At 37.1% G+C, this 27,924-nt stretch overlaps 1 protein-coding gene and 1 long non-coding RNA gene across 2 annotated transcripts in view; both read right to left on the minus strand.

The window, feature by feature from the left end:
• Positions 1 to 404: 404 nt before the first annotated feature.
• LOC118751306 overlaps positions 405 to 27,924 on the minus strand; it is a 34,812-nt gene continuing 7,292 nt past the window's right edge. The window contains exon 2 of the long non-coding RNA XR_004994510.1: positions 405 to 661. This is a non-coding gene — a long non-coding RNA (uncharacterized LOC118751306). The remainder of the gene's footprint in view (positions 662 to 27,924) is intronic.
• LOC118751305 lies at positions 8,126 to 10,776 on the minus strand. Its single transcript, XM_036486086.1, has 2 exons — positions 9,718 to 10,776; positions 8,126 to 9,655 (listed from the first exon to the last, which is right to left on the minus strand). The coding sequence occupies exons 1-2, from the start codon at positions 9,910 to 9,912 to the stop codon at positions 8,735 to 8,737; spliced, it is 1,116 nt and encodes a 371-aa protein (XP_036341979.1). The 5' UTR covers positions 9,913 to 10,776; the 3' UTR covers positions 8,126 to 8,734.

Raw genomic sequence — 27,924 nt, forward strand, 5'->3', positions numbered from 1 at the left:
CGATTTTATAGCAATTCTACGAAAAAAAATTATTTTCCCATGTAAAATACACGGAAAACTTCGAAGCCCGGCATCACCCTTAAATATTAAACGATTTCCAAATGTAAAAAATACGGTTTTCTGTTCTTACCGTTTTATACAATTCTGGATGGTGGGAGAAGGAAAATTCCTAAAATATGATTTTCCTGTGGATTAACCTAAGGTACATACACATATGTATGCGTTTACATACACTCAAAAACTTCCATTCATTATATTTTATTAAGTGCTTACTTGAACAAGTCCAAATTCGAGATATTTAATGGTGGATAAGTGGTAATATCCATCGAGTCCACCTCCACCAACACCCGCACCAATACCAACAGCAGAGAGAAGACCGCTGGCAGCAATAGTTCCACGCCTAGTTCGATTTTGTGGTTCCATTGTAGATTCCAGTTTTTCCACAACAACAATTTGAATTTTTCCCAATTGCTTACTTTCATATTATTACTGGACGCATCCATGGCGTGCTGTAATGATGCACTAGCCTCTGTTGTATCGAAGTCTGTATTAATGTATGTATAAGTAGTACTATGTATGTATATTTGGGTGGAACCGAGGCAGTAAATGCAGTAATTTGCGACTGATCCTTTAAAAGTTTAGAAAATCTTAAACGTCAAACCTAAAATTAAAAAATTAAAATATGTAAATACATAAATTATTAAAAAAGTGCATATGTGATCTCATACATATGTACATATGTATGCATCTTGGACAAGAATTTTATATTGGACAAGAATTGATTTGAAAATTAAAAAAAAAAACACAACAACAAATACATAAGCGAAAACTTTTCTGGTAATACTTTGTATATTTGGAACTAAAGGCAAATGCATGCGCAATATTCCAAAATTACCACTTGTTACCAAAAAAGCTAAGTTTTGGTCGGTAGAAAACTAGTTCCTAAAGTACTCTAATTCCGGGTAGTTCACTAGTTTCGTAAATACTTCAAGGAATCTAGAAAGAGTAGTACAAAAATTGGTTAATTGGACAAAACGAAAATAATCCTCGTTGTTTTCCTTTTAAAAGTTTTATTTGTATGCAGGTAATGCAGAAAGACTAAATTAGAGGTTCCCAAACTTTTTTTCTCTCGTAGACTACTTTCAAAACTTTACTGGTTTCGGTGTACCCCCTGCTGCAACATTTCTAACATATGTATTCCCAAAGCTCGTCAAAAAATATGAAGATTGTATCCAACGATTTTAATTTGCATCGCGAGTGAGTTCCAAAACTAAATTCGGAGTGGTAAAAATAAAAATAAAATATTTTCATGTGCTCTATTTATTAAAATAATGTGATTACCAGGGAACGGATTTTTAGGACCTAAAAACCTATAAAAAAGGCAAAATAAAATAACGAAATAGGGTGGAAAAGGCAAAATAAAATAGCGAAAAAGGCAGGAAAAGGCACTAGGTATTGCAAAAGGGCAAAAAAGGCAAAATACAAGTAATTTTTAGCAAAAAAAACCGACTTAAAAAAAAAATGTATATATATACATATATTTCATGATTCAATGATCGGATCTAAACCAAATTAGTATGGGACCACCTCTGAGACACTACCTTTCCATTACAAAAAGAATTATTGGTTGACGTGGTCCAAAGTTATGCGGTAACATACATAAAAAAAAACAAAAAAAAAATATTCCGACGAACTGATAACAACCTCCTCCTTTTTTGGAAGAAAAAGCACTAGGTATTGCAAAAAAAAGGAAAAACAAGGCACTAAAAAAGACAGAAAATACGAAGAACAATCAAAAAATGCATTTATTTTAGAAAGGTTTATATTACAAGTAAAAAGAGAAAACCTATGAACTAGTTTCATTATATGAAAAACTTGTACTTTGAATCTTTGACTATTTTTTCCTTTCGAGTTTCTAATTAATAAAACTTTATGGCCTTATTCATAAAAAATAAAGTAGGTTTAAAGGGCTTTATAAAATGACATTTTCATACATTTTTCAGTTTATAAACCTTTTTTAAAGCTCTTTTATTTTTTATGAATAAGGCCATTAATCTGTATAGTTGTAGTAACATTGAACCACAAGATGCATTTTGAAGTTTTCTGGCAGCATTTTCATTCGATTTTCGCGAAGAAAAGCCTTGAATGTACTAAATGTGCACTCGACGTAAGTTGATAGAAGTGGAGCCCAATTTAAATATGGAACGTTTGAAACGTTCATATTATCAGGAATAAGGGCGTTTTCCGCGCCCTTTACAATTTTATCCACACCCCTTATTGTCTCCAAGCCTACGTTAGCTGAGAAAACGGCTTTGAATTTTTCCAACACCAATTTGGCAAGAGGTCCCTGCGCTTCTATAAGCCCCATGGGCATGTGTATATTTTTTTATCTTAAAAAAAATTGTAAATGCTATAATCGATTTTTTAAAGGTAGAAAAGGCAAGAAAGGGCAAATATCTTAAAAAAGGCAAAAAAAGGCAAAATCAAATGTGTATATATGGAATCAGGGAAAGCTAAATCGTGGACATTCTTAACCGAATATACTCATATCTCTTTAGCAGAAAAAAAGGCAATTTCCATAAAATCCGTTCCCTGGTGATTACACACTTCCAAGTTTTAGAAACAGAGCTCGTAAAGTTATTAAAGTACTCTCTCCTTCTAAGGAGTTATATTTTTTAAGAGCATTCCGAGCGCTAGCGTTATTTACACTATCTTCACCATAAACTCCTCACATGTTCGGCTCACTCATAAATTTGTATGTGGCGTATTTGTAAAATAGTTTATTTGTGTTGAGGGCACCTTTTTCATTTATATCGCTCCGAGTTTTAAGCAGAGATCACATGATTTCTACATTTTGGAAGTTACAGATTGGTGTTGTCTGGAATTTATTTTATTGGGGTGAACTAAAATTTCTAAACAGCACCACTCTGTGGCTGCCAAAATGTACAGATCGGTACAAATGTACAAATCGTGTGACTCCTGCTTTAAGGTGATGAGAAAAATATTTATCACTCGTATTTTCAGAACACAAAACCAAGGCTAATTTAAATAAGGTGGTGTTAGATACTAGATTAGCTTATTTGGTGTATGTTTTTCGCCTCACGGCTTCGAATGTCAAATTGAAAAATTTTGTTTGCATTTCCGCACACACTCTTATAGATTTTGACAGTTTATGCCGCCAAAGCAAAAACAAATTACATGTACATTTTTGTTTTCGTACTACTGCTATCACCTTATATTAATTCGCCTTGCACAAAACTTGAAACAACAAAACCGCAAAACTTTTTACGCCAAACTCTAAATTTAGAAACTGACAATAGAAAAAAGAGAGAGAAAAAGCAGTCCAACAAGTTGTCTACGGTCCACGCCTACTCAGTGAGAGCAAAAAACGAGATATATCTTCTGAGATTCCCTCGATGCCTCCCAGTCATTGCTTTGCGATGTATTCGCCCAGTTTCTGATGGGGACGTCGAAGCCCAAAGTCGGGAGTGCTGTAACTGGTTGCGGATCGTGGAATGCCTGGTCTAAACCAATTGTGGCCAAATGATCAGATGTCTCATTACCAGGTAATGGCCTGGCACCCAGAGTAAAGCAAGATCGTTATGTTTACCAACATAATTTAGTCGAGACTTGCATTGCCGAACTCGTTTGGAAGTACTTAGATAGAGGGCTGGCCAATGTATTCAGGGCAGCTTGGCTGTCACTGCAGACACGTAAACTCCTCCACCTATTTTCCACCACTTAGTCCATGGCTTTGAGGTTTGCGAATACCTCAGCCTGGAAGATGGAAGCTTATCCAATTTAACGTAGAAAAACACTCCAGATCCTGACCCAGAATCAGTTTTGTAGCCATCAGTGACGATTCCACAATGTGTGAGTCCGGGTACAGTACTGGAATTAAACCAGCATACAGCCTCAGGGAACTCAACATTAGGGGTGTGCCGGGTATCCGGTAGATATCCGGAATCCGGCTTAGCCGGCCTTTTTTCTGATATCCGACTATACTGGCCAGTATCCGGCCGGATTTCCGGATTTTGATTATAGAAGATTCAAAGATCTGCTTCAGTTGAAATCTGGCAGGAACTAAGTAACAAAAAAAACTAATTTAAATATGAAAAATTCAGTCCAAACTTTTTTATAACCTTCTTTTATTTCTATTTAGATGAAAGATTTACAAATATTATTAGAATTAATTTCCACGCCAAAATACCCGTACTTTAGAGATGACACCCGCCATTAATACTTGGACATCCCTTTCGTTGATCGATTGAGCCTGTTTTCGCCACATTCTGCGGAACTGCGTTATTCTTAAAGGTGTGCATTTGGTTTACTTTTAATTTTGATTTCATATAGGCCCAATAACGCTCGATTGTTTGGAGCTCTGTACAATTCGGAGGATCGGCCTCTTTTAGTACAATGTTGATTCCATTTTGTGTATAAAACTCTTGCGCTTTTTTGCACAACGGCCTGTACCCAAATCAGGTCAAAACAATACAGGCTCTCAGAACAATACTCCAGGTGCAACAACACGTTCAGAGAGATTCGGATTCCTTTTCAAAGTCCTTGGAACATCCTTCTCCACTATCTTATTTATAAGTGCCTGATTTTCCGCCTTTCTCTCAATGCTGCATTTTTTCTTGATATTTAACAATACATTTTGTACCGTCGACCTTCCAATTTTCAGCAATTTTACTAACCGACATTGGGAGATGTGTGGAGTCCAAAATCAATTTTCTTTGCTGAAGTTCTTTGCTCTCCACATCATTTATTTTTAAAGTTACGCATATGAAAATTAAGTGTAATAAAAAACAACGATAGCAAAATCAGCGCACTAAATATACGGCTGATCGAGTAGTCGATAACAAAGTTATGCTATGTATAGTGCTGCCAAATTCCAAATGAAGCAGATCTTATTTAAAAATCTAGTTTAGATTTTTTTTTATATTTTTATAATCAAATTTAATAGTATCTAATTAGTAATAGAGTTAAAAATTTATATATTTTTCTTTATGGAAAGAAGCATTTCCGCATTGTCGGTCAAGAACCCATTTCTATTTTCAACCTAAATGCTACCCGATGCACTAAACACTCTTTTTGAGTTCACTGCGGAAGGTGGTTCGCAGAGATAATTCATTTCCAAAGTAAACAAATTTGGAAATTCTTTGCGACTATAGTAATAATGGAATTGGTGCTTATACATTTGTTAGTGTTTGGCCGGGCTTCTCCTCTGATTTGTGGGAGCGCATTGATGTTATCAAACAAGGGGAGGGAACTACAGTTTTACGCCGACTCCGAACGGCGATTAGGAAAAAACTTTTTCGTTTGTTTTTTATGTTGCGTTGGACCGGGCTTGAACCCAGGCCTGCGGAATGTTGGCGCGCACTGCTAACCGCTACATTACAGCGGCCGTCTGATGGACGAAGTCCAGAGGTTCACAAAGCAACCTCTGGAGCCGTCAGCATATGGGCAAGCCCTGAGCGGCATTCACAGGGAGTCAGTCTCAAGTTACGTAAACTCGAGACCTGCGAATGCCGTCTGGGCACACAACTACCTGACGTAGAAGAGACGGAGCTTCGTCTGCCTCGGGAGACTCGGACCACGATAGCCCAACTTCGCTCTGGCTACTGCAGCAGGTTGAACTCATACCTGAGCAGATTAGATGCAGATGTGCCAAATGAGTGTCCGGCATGCGGAGAGACACCCCACGACTCTACAGATCTCCTCGTATGCCCGGAAAACCTCACAAAACTAACTCCATTGTCCCTATGGACAGACCGTATAGAGGCTGCACGCTTCTTGGACCTTCCGTTAGTTGAAATTTACGACAACGACTGAGATACTAGCCGATCTGGGCGGGGTTGTTGTAGCCGCTACAATAATTACAACAACAACAGCAGCCGTCTATGATTCCACCAAATTAAAGGATCTTCTTGTCTGGGTATAAGGGGCAGCTGTAAATATTTCTCCATCGTTTGGCTACCCACATCACTAGAAAAGCTGGAATTAGTATCAAAGCCGTTGGCGATTTCCTCAAAGCATTACCAAATATCCTGCTTTCGCTCTTCAATAGAAGATTTCACTAGAATTCGACGTTTTTCATATAATTCAGCAGGTTTCCCTATGCTAACTGATTTATATTTTCGAATTATTTAGTTCACCATCTACCCAGTTTTTAGATTTATTGATGTCAGAAAAGAAATGGAGTTTTGAAACGTGTGTCAGAAAATATTGCAACAATGAAGCCTTACGGGGCGATTCGGAAAGCAAAAAGATATGTAACCATGCACATTAGTTCGATTTTCATCACATTTTAAATTTAAAAAATCAATCACGCGTTTTTTCTTAGCGGCGTTCATTGTTGTTTATCTTTTGTCTTTGACGTTTCTCCTCTATTTTCCAAAAATAAACGATAAATCCGGGTGGCAGACAGAAAAGTTATCTTTTTAAAACAGGATTATATCATAACTTGGATTTCAGAAATATGTATTCTTAATTACGTATTGGATAGTTCAGCTCGAAAAAGCAGATAATCTAGCTAAACAAAAGAAAACCTAATATAACAATATTGTAAAATTTATTAAGGGCAGCAGTCTACCGGATATCCGATCGGATATCCGAAACCGGAAATCTCTATCCGGCACATCCCTACTCAATATTATAGAATCTCTTCACCAAAGGTAATGGTGGCGTACTATCCTGTAGCATTGAAAAGACACAAGTGCTTAAATCTCTGTCGCCAGCAATTTTTTTGAGTGAGGCGACTGAGTCCAACATCCGCTCCTTTTTAGTCTGCAGGTGGAATTTAAGGCTTCCCCACGTATGAAGACACAAAGCGACGGTAAGTGTAGCAGTGCGTCAAGAGCACAATACTCAAAAAAATTAATGTAAACCAACCAATTAATTAATTAATGTAATGCAACCAGTTTGGTTCTTTACTATCGAAACCAGACAAATTTTCGTGGACCCCACTTACAACTCGTGGACCCCCATATTTTTTTTCACGCCAACGTAGACCCCCGTCGAGTCTCCCGTGGACCCCTGGGGGTCCACCTGGACCACTTTGGGAATCACTGGACTAAATCACCATTTTTTATATGAAAGCCCCGTGTTACATTCATCAGAAAAGGTATATACTAGAGCAGGCCTTCCCAAAGTGGGTGCCGAAATCGTATGCCTGGGTACCGCTAGTGGCTAGAGTATACTAGTGGTGCGGGCAAATTCTTTAAACTTTCCATACACAACGCAACGATTTGATTAAACTTCAACATGGCGGCCAGAAAATCAAAAAATTTTGATTTTTATTAAAATTACCTTCAGCAGCTCATTTCGCTCTTAAGCATAGTTCCCCTGTACGTTTTGTCAACGAAAAATTGAATCAGAAAATTTTCAGAAAAATTGCTGAAAACTTACCCTTTTCACAACCATTTTCGGTCCTTTTGTAGACCTAATCCGCGTTTCATTCACTTTTCTTCCCGTTTTCGGATTTTTTGCTGGCTGGGCTGTTCTCGTAACAAGCGCAGCAGCTTCGCGTACGTGTATATGTTACTTATTCTTTGGAGCTTCACAATCACTCTGTGAAAGAGCGAATCAATACGATTTTAGAGGCAGACGAGAACGAGCTTATAAAAAGTTTGAAAACTTGTGAATTTTTTATTTTGCAACTTGACGAAAATACTGACATAGTGGGACTTCATGTTCTTCTCGTGTAAGTGAGGTACCCATTCGCAATGCAAACCAAAATGGCGAATCCCATATGGCGGACGATTTCTTCAAAAATGTATAAATTTTTATGAAGCTTGTTATTTACTCCATATGTCTGTAGGGTAGAAGGGGGAGGCTTCGACAGGTTAAGATAAAATGTTTTTTTTTAGAGAAAGTAGAATAAGAAACAAACATCTCCTTTCACAATTACTGATGCCATGTATGTTTGTGACACTTCAGATTGGTCGTTAATGTACTACTTAATTTTATTTCAAAGTTCTAATCAAATAATTAGGAACAAAATATGTGACGAAACCTCCCATTTTCCGGGAGGCTTCGCCAATCATCTGGGTGGCTTTGACATTGGGTGGGAGGTTTCGACATTTATCAAACATGGCAGTTAAACATGCAAAATAGAAAAAGACTTCGTTGGAAAAAACTCTGAATACGATTTTCAATTCATAAATGTTATTTATTTCAATACAATAACAATTTTTTCGAACAAAAACATAAACAACTTAAGCATAAAAATGAAGTATAACTTTACTTTTAACGAACATCTAAATTTGAGAAGTCGAAGTTAAAAACAAATTTGCTTTGCGCGCGTGAAGTTCCTGGTGGATGTTCAGGTGTGGGCAATATACGTAATATGTCCTGCTTTGAAACCAGGTTTGTATCTTCAACAATTGGTTCATAGAAATATTGAGTTTTACTTTGGCGCCTGAGAAATTTCACGACGCACGTAGTACTTTCAACTTCTACGACTACACCAATGTAAAAGAAATCGGTTTTGTCAGTAAATTTAACTAGCACAAATCTATTTTCCTCAATATGCATTCCGTTGGTAACCTCCAACGCTGGTTGCTCATTCTCGTGCTCTTCGTTCTGAACATGAATTCCGTCAGTAACCTCCAATTCTGGTTGCTCATTGTTGTGCTCTTCAACCTCACCAAAGTCATATGATTTATCAGAATCAGCCAGGCTATAAGAACCGTTTTCACTTGATGATGAGGAACTTATCTTTCGTTGTTTTTTAGTTTTTAGTTTTCGCAATGTTTTTGTTTTTTTTACAAAATTTTAGCTTTTTTGGTAGCTTCAATTTTTTTATGCTTTGTTCTTTCAACTCCTCCAAGCGTGCTTTTTCTGGAGAATCCGTATAAATTCTTGACTTGCCTTGATTTTTAGTAATAGTTCTCTTTTTCCTCACTATTGGAAGTGGACGGATAACCTCTGGAGAGAAACAATTCGGTTCAGATGGTAGGATTATATTCTCAAAACTTTCGGCTTGATTTTGGTTAGTTTCAATAGCAATCTCAGAGTTTGTTTCGATTTCGGACTGGGAAAAATCAGACTGAGGAAATATTAATGAATTATATGGAAGGATTCCAGTAGCTGAAAACCCTTTTACAATATTATCTGGAGAAAAAGCTCGTAAAAATGGAGTCCTCGTAAGTTCTGCAATAAGTGAAATCTCGATTTTCTTTCCTGGATTGTTGACTGTAAAATCATTAAAGGAATGTTTGCAAAATTTCTTGAAAGGTCCAAACACCGATACATCAAGTGGTTGAAGTTTGTGTGACGTATGCGGTGGGAAAGACAATAAGCATATGCCGTTATCGCGACTGTAAATGACGCTATCTAGACTGCAATGAGAAGCATGGTTGTCCATCAAAAGTAGTATGGGGTCGTCGATAGTGCAACGAGCGTGACTTCTAATATGGATAAGAACATCTATAAAAAGCTCCGAGTTCATCCATCCGTTGTTGGCTAGAAGTGCTATTGAGCCTGGTACTGATCCGTTAAGAAAATTTGGATTCATTCGCTTGCGAGGAAAAACGTAGATCGGTGGAATGTGATTTCCAGATGCGTTAACAATTCCTACCATTGTAACTAAACTTCCCCGCTCTGCGGATGCGGCTTGAGAAACGGTTCGTTTTCCTTTTTCAGCTATGACCTGTAAATTTGTATATACTTACATGAAGTTTATTTGCAACAACAAATCGGAACAAGGCTTACTTTTGGAGAATCCAACACCGTACTTATTCCAGTCTCATCTATGTTGTATATTCGCTCAGAGGGAAAGTGGTGTAATTCGTATACCTTTTTCAGGTTTGAAAAAAATAAAGAAACAGCTTGGTTAGAAAATCCAAAAATGCGTGATATGCTAGTGTTTTCAGGTTTGCGTAGACTAATTTCTTTATTTCGATGCATAAAACATTTTAGCCAATCAATTCCAGCTTGTTTTTCTTTGTCCCAACTTGGTGGATGTTTTATTTTGTATGTAGAAACAAACTCGAAAACGAACCGTCTAGCCAAGTCATACGTCAATCCATGATGTAGATTTGAACACTTTTTGAAGTAAAGCGTTAATTCCTTTTCTTGCGTAGCTGTAAGTACTTGGTTCGAAGAAAACTTCGACTGGAAATATTTAGCAGTTCCCACATTTGTTTGCTCTTTTGCAATTCGAGATAATAGTGTTGTACGCTTCAAGCCATATTTTCGAGCAGCGCTTGTTGGTGTTTCTTTCTTTTGTTTTATGTCCTCGATGGCTTTTTTTCATATTATCTTCGTCGATGATTTTCTCCGGAAACTTTTTTTTATAAATATTTGGCATCTTGATAGCTGTAAAATATTGCTTGCTAAGTGAAAAAGAACAGAAGGGAGGCTTCGACAATTTGTCGAAACCTCCCAAAAGAGGTTGTCGGATCCTCCCTTTTGCACTTATGCCAAATTTTTCTCTTTAAAGAAATACATCTTATTGTTACTTGAAATATCTTTAGAACCAACAAAACACAATTTTATTAAAATATTAATGGGGAAAAAACGGAACGAATACGTTATAGATTGCACACTTTACACAAGAATACTTACATACAATTTTTACATGAACACACTTCAAAAATAAAAAATACGTCTGCACACTATCGTCTGCCAACAAGCACTGAATAGTTTTCATGACAGCATCACAGTCAATTTGGTAACTGTTTGTTCTAGGAATGAGAACAACGGCAGTAATAACGACTGCCAGATTTGAAAAAGTCGAAGCCTCCCTCATGTCGAAGCCTCCCCCTTCTACCCTATTTGACAGATTTCAATGAAATATAGGAATTAGGGAATTAGGGATTTTCGTCGTCTATGCATCAGCATCTACCAATAGAAATACTAGTAGCATCATACCAGTTGATCGTATTGTATGCCAATTCATCCCTCGTGAAATGAATAAGTATGTCATTTTGCTCGCGGCGCTCCAACAGTCACAATGGCCGGCAGAGCAAATGTCCTATTCCTGAGGTCCGGGGTTCAAGTCCTCGGGTAGGGAAACATTTTTTTACGTTTTACTATTAACAGTGAAGATAGCTTTGATTTAGAAAAGAGCAAAGCAAAATAAGGTCAAGTGTTTTTAGATCAAAAGTAAAACAACTAAACAATTTGTGCAAAATTGATGTTTAGTCTTGTTTTAACTTTTTTTAAATACTTTATTGCATTTTTTCTGACTTTTTCGCCCGAGAGGTCTTTGATTGAATTTCTGGTCCCAGCTGTCGCACCTCGGAAAACAATGGCAAATCTCCGAGCGTACTTCTGCCATAAAATATCTTTTTCGGAGGTGGAATAACAGTGTAGATCTCTCCATTTGCGTCACAACATCAAGAAGCACAATACGAATTGGAGAAGCTCGGCCAACATAGAAAACATTTAAACGCCAAACATTCATTTATTGGTATAAAATATGGGTAAATCCGAGAAATAGTCAACCATAAATGAAAAAAATGCATGCCATTCAAATTCTCGCATATAAGTTGCATATACCTTGCCTTATACTATAAAATTTTTTTTAAACATAATTTTTTTGCAAACAAAAAAATAAAAACAAACGTCCGAACGTAACGTCCGAACGCTAGGATTTGCCCATATGGTATACTCTCCATCCCCAAATAACTTAGGATATAGTTATAAAACTATTTAGGCGTTTCCTTAATCTGGAAAAAGCCTTGAAAACGTCGAAAAACTCAAAATTTTCATTGAGAAGTCAAGATTTTTATGAAATGAAAAGACCGGTTTGTTCTATATTCGAAATATTAAGATTTCAAAACAACCGCCTATATATGTATGTCCAAAAACCCCGGTGGAACTTTTTTGTTTCTGAATAAAGCCTAACTCTTTTTTTAGTAAGGTCGTCATCGTTTTATGAGAGCTATAGATTTATAGTATAAGAATAAAAATCTAGGGATGGTATTTCCAAAATAAGTGAAGGTATAAATAACTTAAAACGGGTTTGAATGCCACAACTGTTTAATGGCAAACTATGGTCGTGAACGCGACCTTTTCGGCGACATAAATATTTTAAAAATCGATATCAAATAAAAAAGCATTTCCCTAAAACAAGAAACCAGTTTCTTTATTATAGAGTTACTGTTTTTTTTTCTGTAATATTACGAAAAATTTACTCAATTTGAAAAGTTTTTCATAAATTCAGGTTCAATCTAAAAATAGTGCGTCATTCATTTGAGGAAATAAATTTACTCAATATAAGTAATAATTTTGTCAGTGCTGTTAAGACGAAGTTAATTGCTTTCTTGGCAAATATCGGCTGTGGCGTCGCGTGAAGACTGCTGTTTCTTGTTCTGAGATCGCTGGTTCGAGTCCAGTTGGAGGTAGTAAGGAAGGTCAATTATTTCAATTCTAATATAAATTACAAATTGTAAAATTAATTTCATATGCAAAAATCTAATCATAAAAACTAAATGAAAAATTACGTAGAACACGAACAACTCATTCTAACTTATCACATTTGCATGAACAGCTTTACGAAAAAATTCCAAAAGAAGCATTGTACATACATATATATGTAGGGCTGCCAGATATCTCTGTTGCCAAACCGGGACACTTTAGGGGAAAAAGGGGGGGAGGGGCCTCTCGCTCCCTTCCCTTTCGCTTCGAAAAAATTACGCGCGAAAGGATGTAGTAAAATTTTATTTTGACAGACAAGAACAAAAACATAAAATCATGAGATCATGAGATCATTACAACGTAAGCCAACAAATAAAACAACTTATCATAACTAAAGCAGAGAGAATTTTTCACAATGCACGCACCTTTTTTATCCTTTATATAAATACAGTTTATACTAAATACATCAAAACACATAAATATAAAATTTCTAAACTTTGTGCTAAACTCGGGAAAATTCAATAAATTTGCATACAAATTTGCAACTTTCGAATCAGACTTATAAATATTTTAAAAATGAAGTTTTGCAGCCCATTAAATTTTAGTTGATTTTTGGTATTGGTTTTACTGAGAATTTCTTCCATACAAACTATGTTCGACAATACTTTTTATATGGAAGACACTGTCAGCAAAAAAATAAATAAAAAATTCTAAAAATCAACGAAATTTTCTGGCAACTTCAGACTTGCACTTTATTAATTGGCTCAAAAGCTACATTTTCAAATTTTTCTAAAGGATCTGATTGGAAGTTGTGATCTGATGAAAGAGCCTCCGAGAAAATAATTTTGTACGGCACTGTTAAGTACTCTAGGTTTCATGAAAGAAAAAAATTACAAAAAAAGTAGAAGATAACATTAAAATATCGAATCATATTTTTCGTTGCTGTGAAATTGCTTCAAAACTTCTGTCTTTTCCTTAGTATAATTGTAAAACTCTGTGCACGACATTTTAAACGTATTTAGGTACATACATATATTAATCATCAACTATTGCTTGTGCAAAGTTCAACTATCTGGAGATGTAACTACATATTTCAAAAATGAAATCGGTGCACTGAGAGAAAGAAGTTTAGAATCAGCGTTCGGACTACTGAAACTCTACTCGGGAGTAAATGACTCGAAAAATTGGAGTAAAAATGAAATTTTCGGAGCAGATTAACATTCGAAATAGTATAAGAAAAAATTAGTTTCATTCCTAAACTGTTCTGAATAAAACCTGTTAAACCGTCAAAAAGGAAAATAGCTCTTAGAGAAAGAGAGAGAAGCCAAAAAGTACGGGAACGCTTCTCTGGTAAAAACTGGTAAAACTGTTAAAAACACCGTGGACGCCATTTTTTTTACATGGCAGTTTTTTGTCATTTGGCGATCTGCTAAATTATACGCAAATACAGCAAATTATAAGCAAACGTCAGTAGAAATTATTTGGGTTAAGTTTTGCTGTTTCTGACAAAGAGATTACCGTTTTTACTCTCCCATTTTTCCCCTACTTTGCTAGTAGTTTTTCCATAAACTGATTTATAATGTTTAAAAAAAAACGTAAATTATCGGACGGCGTATAAATTCCTGACCTTTTGTTAATAAGAATTCTTGCGAACATTAAGCTTTCACCTGATTCGACAATAAGCCTGTTCCTGTATTTATATTTAATGAGATTCATCTCCGAAAATTTTGTTTCGGCAGCAGCACTACTGTGTGGTAAAATAGCTAATGATAAGCTCTGCCAAATTGCTAAACATACACACATACACAAAACATTTTTCTGGTCCTTAATCAATCCCTTGCTTTGAAAAATAAAAAAGTGATTCCGCAAAAAAAGGGTTAAAGAGTAAAAGAGATAACTTCTGTCACACCTTTCTATACAAAATCTTGGTGCCACAAAAGTGATTGGACAAAAATTTTTAAAGTTAATTATTTTGAAATATATACCTAATGTGAATGGAAAAAAGTAAAAAAAATTGAGCATATTTCCGGCAGGGTAGGGAGTAAATTTTAAATTTAAAAAAGAAATCGGAGTAAATCTAGGCGATCGGAGCAAATTCCGGACGCTGTTTACAATTAAGAAAGCGTGCTAAATTTAAAAAAATGCGCATATGAAAGAGCACCATCCCAACTCGTAATTCATTTAAGTATAACAAATTTAGTACAGAAATATTCAATTCAAATTCTTCCTTTGAGGATTGCTTTTTCATAATTAAGTTAAAAAAATATTTAAATTCCATGCTGCCTGTAATGGGATTTGACCCTGACCCTCTGGAAATTAGCAAATTGTGGCAAGCATCTTCACGTACAGACATGTATGTAAATGTGCATTCAAATGTTGAGTTTGAATCAACAATATTATTTTAAAATACGAACATTTTAAAACGATAATCAAATAAAAAATATTCATTTTTACTGTGCGTTATTTCCCTCAGTGAGTTCATAAAATTTTCCGAATATTACAACGCGTTTTTTCTCTTAGTGTAGTGATTTTTTTGTATAATCAAAACGAAAACCGGGACACTAAAACGAAACCTGGGACATTTTAAGGTTGGACACCGGGACAAATAGTCTAAAACCGGGACATGTCCGGGAAAACCGGGACGTCTGGCAGCCCTATATATATGGCCATTTTACTGAGGTAATACTTTTATTTTTTTAACCTTTTTATTGGTTAACCTCTTTCGGCTGCATAGAATATACGTAACTATGTTCATGCCTGCATACATACATTCATACATAGGATATATGTATTTACCCATACTCGTCACCAGTGTTGCCACTTGAGATATTTTTATGTACCAAAATGCCTACCAAATCAGTATCCAAACTACCAAAAAATTTTCCGAACATTAAAACGAAATTTCTTGAATTCACGGATTTTTTAGCTACACAAATTAGCAGTAAAAATTAGAATCTTTCTCCCAAGACAGGCAATTTATCGTTAAATTTCAACAGCTGATCAATCATGTCTTTGAAAAGGGAGAAAACTCATACTTGTGACAACTCTTACGTGTGAACAAAATTTAAAGCAATTTTTTAACGTGAAAACGCAGTTACCCAGTCAGCAGAGAAACGTAAATTTCACTGACAATTTTTTGTATCCAGAAACGCATTGAAAACGACTACAGTTTTCGTTCATTAACCGACTTCCAAAAAAGGAGGAGGTTATCAGTTCGTCGGAATATTTTTTATTTATTTTTTTTTTTTATTTATGTTACCGCATAACTTTGTACCACGTCAACCGATTTCGATAATTCTTTTTGCATCGGAAAGGTAGTGTCTCAGAGGTGGTCCCATACTAATCTGGTTAAGATCCGATCATGAGATATATCATGAGATATATATATATATATATATTTTTTTTTTATATGAGAGTTGAAGTCGGTTTTTTTTTTGCTAAAAATTACTTGTTTTTGTATCTGGAAAACGTTCGAAAAGGAGGACGTTATTTGAAAGCAATACCTGTATAATGCATCTCGGCGGCAAGTAAAGAAATCTAAAGACCTTGTCAAGGAAAATGGTATTTTTACATCATCCAATTTAAGAAAAGGTAAACCGTTAAATGAGAAAACTGTAGCGTTAGTCAAAGGTTTTTATGATTGTGATGATAATGGAAAACTTTTAGGGGGAATGAAAGATACAGTATCAGTTAAAAAACCTGATGGATCTCGAGAACTGCACGCTTTATTTCAACAAATTTGCTAATGGAACACATTCTATTTGTGTTTGCATTTATCACGAAAATATAAACTTAATGTTAGATGTTTTAATGCTAGATGTTTTAAATATCTGTGATCTTACAAATAAATACTGATTTACATTTAAAAGATTATAAAGACTGCACTGTGACTTATTAGTATGTGACAAAAACTCTTTTGACTGCTACGGTGGAAAGTGTCTCAATTGTAAGGGTGAAAATTTTAATTTTCCAAATACAATTAGACTTCAACAACACTTAGAAGATTGTTTAAATAAAAACTTCATTGACAAAATAACATTTCATTGTTGGACTACTACAGACCGAGCGAAAATGGAGAGAAGAAATCAAATCAAAAATCATCAAATCAAAATTTTTCAAAGAGTGTTTAAAAAAACACGAAGTAATAGTCTGTATGGATTTTTCTGAAAATTTATAATTTGTGTCTCAAAATGCAATAAGCGGAGTATAATAACGAGCAATGTTCTCCTTTCACAATTGAATGCTATTATAGAAAAGAAAGCGGATATTTTGTTTTTCACCAAACTTTGCGCAGACCATCTTCGACATGTTTACGTTCATCTACAATTTTTTAAAATGGCGGAACCAAAATATTTCTAAAAACGTACACATTTCCAACTTTTTAACTAGATTTTCTAGAATAATTTCGAGTATGCAGCTTTGTAGCCCATACAATTTTAGTATAACAATTTGCAAGTTGCAAGTTTATAAAAAAGTGCCACGCAGTTTTCCCATGCAAAGTATGTTCGACATTTTTTTTTTATATGGAAAACCGTGTCAGCAAAAAGAAAAATATTCTAAAAAATCGACGCGAACTTTTAGCAACTTGAAACTTGCACTTTATTATACTAAAATTTAATGGTCTACAAAACTGCATACTCGAAATTATTCTAGAAAATCTAGTTAACTGCATACTCGAAATTATTCTAGAAAATCTGGTTAAAAAGTTGCAAATTTGTATGCAAAATTTTGGATATTTTGGTCCGCCATTTTGAGAAAAAAAAATAGTAATTCTTAAAAATTTGAGATAAAAGTACACATGTCAAAGATAGTCTGCGCGAAGTTTGGTAAAACTGAGAATTCCCGTTATAATAAAGTGCAAGTTGCAAGTGGCTAAGAGGTCGCGTTGATTTTTAATAATTTTTTTCGCTAACCTACGAGCACATCTGCATGTTAAATGGGAAATAAAAGCGTTTGTTATATTGAGTTAAACCACCTCAACTGTGTCAATGAATTTTCATTGATCTTCTGGAAACTGATGACATTTGTGAAAATGTGTACCCAATGATCACACAAAAAAGCACTTTCAACGGTTTTTTTTTAATTTCGCATAGTTTATAAGATATTCAGTATTTAGAATATTCGCAACATTCTAAAGGAAAGATCATAGCCCGGGCCTGCTTTGCAATTATTGAATGCAATTTTTTTGAGTTGTAAAATTTACTTTCTTTACAATGAATATATCTATAAAATAAAATTTCCAAATTTACTGCAATTTTTATAAAAGTGCAAAAAACAATTTTATTTATTTAAATGTTCTAGGCTTGCGATTTCTGTCAAATTTTCACTTAATATGCTCTGTACTCTTGTTTTCATATTTCAGAAAGAAAAGATTGGTATTTTTAACTCTAGAGTCCGTTTCGATTTTATTATCTTGCTTGAAATTATATTCATATGTAAGTAAAAAACAAGCTTTTATATTGCTGGGATGGAGCAGCTGCCCAGTATAAAAATAGATTCAACTTTCGCAATTTGTATGCACATGAGACTGATTATAAAATTAAAGCCGAATGAAATTTGTTTGCTACTTCGCATGGGAAAGGGGCATGCGATGGCATCGGCGGAACTGTAAAAAGGCATGTTTAGGGTTCGAACGATACTATCGATATTGAGTAAATATCGATACTGAGAGTATAAGAATGAGTACTTTAATACTCGATACCTTATTTAGTGATTTTACTCGATACTTTCGTAGTATCGAATACTTTTTAAAAACCACACTTTTTAAATTTTTCCTTCCATTGCCAACCCAATTTTCTTTGCTTATATGGATCAGTGTTGCCACTTGAGAATATTTTTATGTACCAAAATGCCTACCAAATCAGTATCCAAACTACCAAAAAATTTTCCGATCATTAAAACGAAATTTCATGAATTCACGGATTTTTTAGCTACACAAATTAGCAGTAAAAATTAGAATCTTTCTCCCAAGATAGGCAATTTATCGTTAAATTTCAACAGCTGACCAATCATGTCTTTGAAAAGGGAGAAAACTCATACTTGTGACAACTCTTACGTGTGAACAAAATTTAAAGAAATTTTTTAACGTGAAAACGCAGTAACCCAGTCAGCAGAGAAATGTAAATTTCACTGACAATTTTTTGTATCCAGAAACGCATTGAAAATGACTACAGTTTTCGTTCATATTTGTATCTGGAAAACGTTCGAAAATGAGGACGTTATTTGAAAGCAATACCTGTATTTTTGTTTTTCAAGCGGCGTGGCTGAGCGTGCAGAATAGCGTTCTTGTATTTGTTAGCTTTCAGAAAGTGGCGTGTTCGATGCCGTCAGGTACTTCCTTAATTAATTTATTTTTTCGAACTATGAAAAAGCATCTCTCAAGTGCAGAAGGAAAGCATTTTCAAAACATTTTTGCCTACCAAAAGCTTCATCAAACCAACCAAACTACCAAAGGAAGCTGAAGCTACCAATTTTGGTCCAATTGGGCCTAAGCGGCAACGCTGCTGGTCACTCGTTATAATAGGTGTGTATAGTAACTTCTCAAGTAAAAAATTGCGGCGAGAGCGTAAAATTGAGAAGAGAAAATTAGCAGAAAAATTTATTGAACACAAAGCTAGTAAAAACTTGCAAGTGAATAGTTGTTTCACCGTTTTGACATTCTGCTTTAAACATTTTACTATTTATAAATCAGTTTTAAACTCTTTGTTTTACACACAAGCTCTTAAACAGTTCAGTACATCATTAATATTTTGATTTCCACTCATTTTACTTTTGTTTGTGCTAAACCAATTGAACAAATGGCGGATTTTGACTTTTATTCTTCTTCTGCTAGCTAATTTCTGCTAGTAAAAATTTCACTGGCAAGAATATGCAACTCTCCCGTGTTGTTACGCTCTCAATTCAATGCCCCCTTGCAAATTTTCTGGGTTATTATACACTTTTCCAGTAAAAATTCCCGAAAAATTATTACTGACTACTTGTTACTATACACACCTAATGATTCAACCAAATAAGCTTTGAACTTTACGGATACATATGGATATGTATACATTCATAGATTATTCATGGGTCACACACATTCACTTGTATAAAGTCCTTGGCACCCGATGATGTATTTAATTTTTAGTACCAGGTTCTTTTTAAAGTTTTCAATATTTGGATAGCTTTAAAAAAATATTTTGGAAAAACATTGCATTTCGATATCTATTAAGTAAATTGCTTACTACAAAGTTTAGGTGGCAACCCTATTCCGAAATACGCTGGAATGAATGGTACATATCTTCAGCATATATGCACTGTGTATACATAAAAAAAATGCTGCTTGAAATAAACAAAATAAAAATTTTTATTACATAGAAGCGTGGCAACCCTGATGGAAAACAATCATCATCATTGATATCCGTATTGCCATGTTTTATATAAATTGTGTAGAATTGAAAATATGTGGCAACCTTACAATATTATCCTAAGGGATAACATTTTGTATATAGGGAAAGCATTGTATAAGAACCTTCTCTTGGTACCCATGAATAGTAATATTTTACCTTTTTATAACAAAAAATTAAATAAATATGCGATCCAAAATAGGTGGCAGCCCTATTAAAAACATTTTTAAATTAGGAATATTTAAAATACCTTCCATTTGATACCCATATTAAGATGTTTTAATTAATTTGTAACTAATTTCGAATAGGTGGCAACATTATACGAGTCTTCTCGGAGGTAGTGCCTATTCAGATAACATTAAAATCCAAAACATTGTCTGCGCACAAAATTTCATCAAAATCGTTAGAGCCGTTTACGATAACGCTATGAGTATACATATATGTATATATACAAGAATTGCTCGTTTAATGTAATAAGATTTGCTTATTTGTTTTATTCCATACAAAGTACATATGTACATATGTTCGACAATTATTATTGTATGCAGAAAATGAGCAACACCTTCCACTAAAAAAAATTACCAAAAATAATACGATTTTCCTGCAACTTTAAACTTGCACTTTGTTGTACTAAAATTGAATGGGCTATAAAACTGAATAACTAAAAAATCTGACTAGAAAGTTGCAAATTAGTACGCAAATTTGTTGAATTTTCCTGAGATTTGCACAAAGTTTAGAGGTTTTATTTTTATGTTTTTTGGTGTAGTATGAACTATATTTTTATAAAATATTATCGAATAATAATAAAAAACTTTGCATATATTGCGAAAAATTCGCTGTGTCAATACTTTTGTTCGCCACTGTATATACATATGGCCATTTAACTGAGGTAATTATTGTATTTTTCATTCTCATATATATAAGATATATGTATTTACACAATACTCGTCACTTGTTTCAAATGATTTAACCAAATAAACTTTGAACTTTACGGATACAGATGGATATGTATTCATATATAGATTATTCATGGATCAGACACATTAATTTGTATAGAGTCCTTAATTTTTTTTATTTATTTGTTTTATTCTTATGGCTTTAAACATCAAAAGTAAAGTAGGTTTTAAAGGCTTTATAAAGTGACATTTTAATAAAAATTGTCGATCTGTAGTTTAATTTTTTATGAATTTGGGTATTACATTACAAAGATATTAAGTTAAAAATTGTGCATACAAAAATACATTTACATACATAGGTACATATATTAATATATGAGCCATTTGTTTTGAAAATGTCATGAGTCACCTTTTAAAAAAAATCGAGTTAACTATAACACTAATTACAATTTAACTGTATCTTTTCATTAAAAAAAAAAGAAAAATTGAGAACTACTGAGGTTTTGTTCGAGGGAAGTTTTATTAATCAGATGTTTATTTTGAAAGGGGCATAAGTCACTAAAAAAATCAACTTAATGATAGCATTGACTATACCGAGGAAAAATCAATTTTACATCAAAAAATTTACTCATAAAACTAGGAGCCAAATATAGTAAAACCGCCTTTTTAGTTTTTCTATCCGGCGTCATGATTTTTTTAAAGTACTTTGAATTTTCAAATATATACATACATACATATCGTCACCTGAAATGCAAAGAGACGTAACAATATCGTACATGAAATGGAAAAAGTCTTGACTAATATTTTAATATTTTTTTTCCTTAAAATGATGTGGGGTGTTGTAATTCGATGAAATCCATCATATAAATCAAAAAGTGATTTTGAATTTTTTATTAGTTGTGACTTTTGCATTTCAACGATATGTTTGTTATGTCTTTTTTGCATTTTAGGTGACGATATATAATTAGTTTCAAAACTTTTTCAAAAAATTCAGTTCAATGTAGAATAACAGAATAAAAGAAAGAGAAAATTCTGTAAAATTTAAAAATTGTAAATTTTTTGATGCAAAGGGGCGAATAGTTATTGAAAATGTGTGACGGCCCTGGAATCTTTAACTAAAATGTGTTAATTACACAGGTTTACAAAAAAATTTATTATTATTATTTTTTTTTTCGTAGGAGAGGGAAATGCTTTATGCACTGGCCGGGGGGGCTAGTCTCTATACTACCTTCCCCGAGTGTGGGACTCCCACCGAAGCGTGTTGGGCTACCCACTAAAACCCAAACTTCCACCGCCCGCGCCTGAATACCGCATCTGACACCGCAATTCTGCATGTCCTCAGATGCAGGAGCGCGCTGATAGAGTCTCGGGGCTGCTCTTTTTTAGGGGCGTTTCATTCGGGTGTCCTCAGTAAACATCCGTCCTCTCGTTTGCAGCGGAGTACGAATTCCACTTATCTCGCAACTGCTTCCCACTTGTCTGCAATGGAGATCATTACCCCAATTATGTTGTTCGGAGTTATGTCTCCGTATCTTTCTTCCAGCATTCTGCGCGAAATCAAGAAGTGTTCGCAAGTGTAGAATGTATGGGGCACGTTATCTTCGACGTTTCCACAGTAGTGACAGAACGTTGAGTCCACCCTTCCCATTCTATGAAGATATTCTCGGAAGTAACCATGACCGGTCGGCTATCAGGGTGTGCGTCCATCGACCTTTTGTGCTCGCGTTCCAGTTTTGTTGCGTCAGCTCATATTTCTGCCCCGTACAGGAGCACCGACTGGACTGCTGTCATCATAAGTTTCCTGCGGCATGGCTTCGGGCCGCCCACGTTTGCCATCAGCCAGCTTAGAGCCACCGTGCTCTGCGCAGCTTTTTCACTTACTCCATGGATGTGTTCCCAGAATGTGAGTTTGCTGTCAAGCTTCACCCTAGGTATTTTGTAGACCTAGAAGTTGTCACGAGTTGAGGTCCGACCATCATGTTTATAATTGTTGGGATCCGTTTCCTGGTGAGGAGCACGATCTCTGTTTTGGCTGTAGCCAATTGCAGACCGTGATCGCTCATCCATCCACTGACGTTGCGCATGACCTGGTTTAGCTTGAGCTGTGCTAGCTGGACGTTTCTTGCTGTTATGACGGCGGCTACGTCGTCCGCGAAGGCGACAAGGAAGGCGCAAAGAAGGCGCAAGTACAGATCCCTGTGCCGCTCCGCCAGTTATACGTCTCTTTCTCTGACCTTGTGTTGTGTCGTACAAAAGCCAACGGTCTCTGAGGTAGTCCCGGATCATATCTAGCAACTATGTTGGAACCTTGAAGGACCGTTCCAAGGCCTCCAGCATGTCGTACCATCTTGCCGAGCTGAAGGCGTTCTTGACGTCCAGTGTGACTAGCAACAGTATTGGCCGCGCCTGATGTCAGGCTTCTTCGGCCTCGACTACTTCGCTAATTGCTCCTATAGTTGAGTGTCCCTTCCTGAAGCCATGTTGTTGGGGTGAAAGGCCTCCCTCACTTTCTATGGCTGACGTCAAGCGTATTTTGAGCAGACTCTCCATCACCTTGCCTGCTGTGTCTAGCATGCAGAGTGGCCGGAAAGATGAAGGAGAGTTTGGGTCCCCTTTGCCCTTGGGTATAAGCACCAGTCTCGCCTTCTTCCATTGGCTTGGGAAGACCCGGGCCCTAAGGCAGCTGTTGTACATGTTAAGCAGGACATCAGGGCTCGTTTTCGCTGCTAACCTGATTTCCTCCGCCGGCATGCCATCGGGGCCTGGAGCCTTGCCGGCTTTCATGCTTCGCAGGTCTAACTTCGGCTCGTCTGTCGAAAACAGTGGTGCCTCGGCTTGCTCCTCGACGAACACTGTATCTGCTCTTAATGGGTGTATGGGAAATAGTGCATCCACTATATTCTTAACTCGGGCCTCATCCATCGCTTGCGATGATGTATGGAACTTTTTTATCACTATTTTATATCCCTGGCCCCATGGATCAAGATGCACTTCGCCACATAGCGCATTTCAGCAGTTCCGTTTAATCTTCTGTATCTCGGTCCCAAGTGCTTTCTTGGCGCTTTTGTAGGCTGCTACTCTGGTCAGCGCCTCGGGTCTACCACGAGCGCGCGTTGCGAGTCTCCGCATTCTATGGCAGGCCCTTCGCAGCTCAGCAATTCGGTCATTCCACCAGTATACCTGCTTTTTACCTAACCATGCTCTCCTCTGCGGCATCGAGGCTTTGCTCCGACCCCGCTGCTCTCTGGGCGATGGTTAGGGTTAGCAACCCATATCGCGGCCGAGCCTTATTGGTGAACATACCAGGTTTCCTTTGTTCTATAGGGTTCACTGATGATGACAGCGTCTGCTCTTTGTACAAGAACCAATTGGTCCAGCACGTCATCAGCTACCCTACTCCTGCTCATATTGCCTTGTATAAATTTAATCATATTCTCCCAAGCTTTGTCTTAGCCTCAGCAAGGGCAGCCCTGAAGGCCTTCATAGAATGGAAAGGGTGGACTCAGCGTTCTGTCACTACTGTGGAAACGTCGAAGATAACGTGCACCATACATTCTTCACTTGCGAACACTTCTTGATTTCGCACAGAATGTTGGAAGAAAGATACGTAGACATAACTGCGAACAACATAATTGGGGTAATGATCTCCAGTGCAGACAAGCGGGAAGCCGTTGCGAGATACGTGAAATTCGTACTCCGCTGCAAACGAGAGGATGGATGTGTACTGAGGACACCCGAATGAAACGTCCCTACAAATGAGCAGTCGCGAGGCCCTAGCAGCGGGCTCCTGCATCTGAAGACATGCAGAATTGCGGTGCCAGTGGGTAGCCCAACACGCTACGGTGGGAGACCCCGAGGTCCGTTAACTTCCATAATGTCAGCTTCGAGGTCATTCGAGGGCCAAATAGGACACAATATTTATTCAATAATAAAATTTTTTGTTTTTGTTCTCGGCGAATCCGAACATGGGGGTTCCTTGATTCCTCAAGGTCGTCTAGAGATCATGCCAAGGTCATCTAAAGGACAAATTCTGAAGAATTGTATTGACTTTTCAGGTTTATTCATTCCATTTTTTCCCTACTTGACCTTCTAATGAACACGAACCTGATGTGATCGGGGCTAACGGAGCTCGGATTCGCATTCAGCATGTCGAATAACATAGGTTTGGTTTAATGTGCATACACTGTTTTTTGAAAACCTGTGTTATTTTTTATTTTATGACTGTTAAAAGGAAAACCACTTAAATAAATGTTTACATTGTATTTATATTTATTTAATAATAATAATAATAACAGATTGGCGCTTACACATATGTTAGTGTTTGGCCGAGCTTCTCCTCCGATTTGTGGCGTATACCTTGATGTTGTCACACAAAACGGAGGGACCTACAGTTTTACGCCGACTCCGAAGGCGATTGTATTTTTATGAGAAGCTGTTTTTCGTGGCACAAATACACTCGGAGGTTTGCCGTTGCTGCCGAGGGATGACCGCTGTTAAAAAAAAAATTGTTCTATATATTTTTTTTTTGCGATGTTGCTTGACCAGGGCTTGAACCCAGGCGTTGCGGAGTGGAAGTGCGCACTGCTTACCACTAAACCACAGCGACCGACTTATATTTATATGTAATAATTAAAAATGCAACTTTTTAATGGAAAATTTTTTTTATTATAATCTATCTCACACTCTCATGGAAAGCCGGGGTAATTACACACATTTTGATATAGTCTAAGATCCGACAAGGGTACGACCTTCACCCATTTGTTTAATGGATGGAATCTTTTGTATATGAAATTTAACGTATTAGTAAATATTTCGCGAGTGGGTTGGCTGAAAAAATCCTGGCCAGGATATTTTTAATTAGATATCAAAGAATTATATATTTTTTTTTAATTTTGTACTCATTTGTTTAATGAACAAATTATATACCAATCGGAGGTGTTAAGCCTATAGAATGTGAAAACGTTGGGTTGGCTATTTTTTTCTGGCCTACCTATCGGGTTGGAAGGTATGAACAGGTAGGTAATACTAGTCATTTCGATTCGTAAATATGCAATTTGTTCATTAAACAAATGAGTGCAAAATTAAAAAAATAAATAAATAATTGCTAAATAATTAATTAAAAGTATCCTGGCCAGGATTTTTTTCAGCCAACCCACTCGCAAAATATTTCCTACCACGTTAAATTTCATACAAAGTACATTTCATCCATTAAACAGATGGGTGAAGGTCGTGTCCTTGTCGGATCTCCTACTAATACCTTAACTGATTTTTTCCGACATATAGTTTATCAACTGCAAACAATTGAGAAAAGATATTTCTCCGTGAGTTCGAAATTTCGGGATTTTTTTTTCGAGATTTTCGACTATCATGATAAAGGATGTCAAAATATATATTTCACCCCAAAAAAAATATTGAGGTGTAAATATTGTATGGAATGACCCATATATAGAATATTTCTAAACCGCACTAGAAGAAAATGTCTAACTTGCGCAACCTATTTCAAAACTAGCATCTAATGGTTGCACACATTTAGCATTACAATCTCCTGAGGTTTAGAAATAAAAGAGACTGATGATTTGTACTTTGATGTTTTGGAATGCACACTGTAACGTAGCTCCCCTACGCTACACTGACAGACATACGTACATGCATACATAAAACCCACAAGTACATACATACGTACATACATACGTACATACATATCCACATCCAGCCATACATACGCTACATATTTATATACATACATACAGATCTACATGCATACATACAACCATACATACATACACCCATACGTATGAACAACCAAAGGGAAGCACGCAAAAGTGCAAAGCATTCATACACACCAATACTCAGCGAGAATTCGTTGCTCAAACATGCCAAAAATCACGATCTTCATTCGCTTCTCAACCTGCTTATCCAACAACCGACTTAAGTTGATTAACGCCAACTCAGCCAGCACCAGCTTCCGTAGGTAAGCACGGAGCGCATCGGGACGGCTTAGGCCGTGTAACCTCGAGCGCCCTGGCTTGTCCTGCGGGCAAGGCCGAGAGGTTGAGGGGGGCCTGTGAAAGGGGGAATACCCCTTGCACAGACCCTCAAACCCATTATTTTAAAAACGGTCTCAGTGGACAGGAGACGAACTCTCCTGCCCACTTAGATACCGCGTGGCGAGCGGGCATTGTGCGGTGGATAAAACCGCCCCACAATGTCAAGCCACCACGATCGAATACGTACCGTCTCACCCCAATGGGTAAGCACGGGGCGCATCGGGACGGCTTAGGCCGTGTAACCTCGAGCGCCCCTGGCTCTGCACATGGGGAATACAGACTGGCCAAGCTGCCGTAGGTAGGCACGGAGCGCATCGGGACGGATTAGGCCGTGTAACCTCGAGCGCCCCTGGCTCTGCCTACGGGACAGGTTGGTGGTTTGTGAGAACATATTAACGACCAGCTTCCGTAGCTTCCGTAGGTGACTTCCGTGACCGTTTCGGACCGCCAATATTAAGTGCCGCCCTGGGTCAAGACCACAACGAGGAACCGCCAACGACTGTCATTAAAGAGGACCGCTAGCCCAATCATCACCATCCAGGGCCGTCATCATTACCACCGCTTCTTAAGGCCGAGTGGCCATCTTCCTCATCATCGGGCCGCCACTAAGCATCGCTGCCGCCCCAGGCCGAAAGCAACACCAAGAGCCGCCACCTTTCAGGGCCGCTAGCAACATCATCGCCATCCAGGGCCGTTGCCACCGTCGTGCATCATTAGGGCCGGACTGCCGCTTTACTCACCATTGGGCCGCCAATATCATTGCCGCCCCCTAGGCCAAACCGCTACCGAGGACCGCTACTTGCTGTCTGCCGCTAACATCATCGCCATCCAGGGCCGCTGCCACCGCCGCTACTCATCAGAGGCCCGTTGTTATAACTAGGGCCGCCAATACTGCTCTCACTACGGGAGGTCCCTACCGCCCTCACCACTATTTGGGCCACCGTCAACATCACCGCAGGGCCGTCAATACTAAAGGGACTGCTACTGCCGTCACGATCAGCATCGTCGCTCTCATTGGCTGCAGTACCCGTGCTGTGGGCATTTACCATAATCACGCTCGCTACCGCTCTCACTGTCATTAATCACCGAACCATCACCGCTCTCACCGTCACCGCGCTCAACATCACCGCCACCGTCACTAGCCACTAGACAGTCTCCGCTCTCTGAGCCACGACGCCGACCGCCGACCAGTTAGTCGCTCTCTCTCCCCCCCCTCCCTTCGTGGAC

Source organism: Rhagoletis pomonella, unplaced genomic scaffold (genome assembly GCF_013731165.1).
Source record: "Rhagoletis pomonella isolate Grant_MI unplaced genomic scaffold, Rhpom_1.0 Rhpom_scaffold_00645, whole genome shotgun sequence".
NCBI lineage: Eukaryota > Metazoa > Arthropoda > Insecta > Diptera > Tephritidae > Rhagoletis > Rhagoletis pomonella.

Excerpts from the sequence above, each read along its gene's own strand:
- LOC118751305 (XM_036486086.1), bottom strand. The coding sequence starts at position 9,912 with ATGCATCGAAATAAAGAAATTAGTCTACGCAAACCTGAAAACACTAGC. Across the intron at positions 9,656-9,717 it reads CGGTGTTGGATTCTCCAAAA|GTCATAGCTGAAAAAGGAAA; the intron begins GTAAGCCTTGTT and ends ACAAATTTACAG.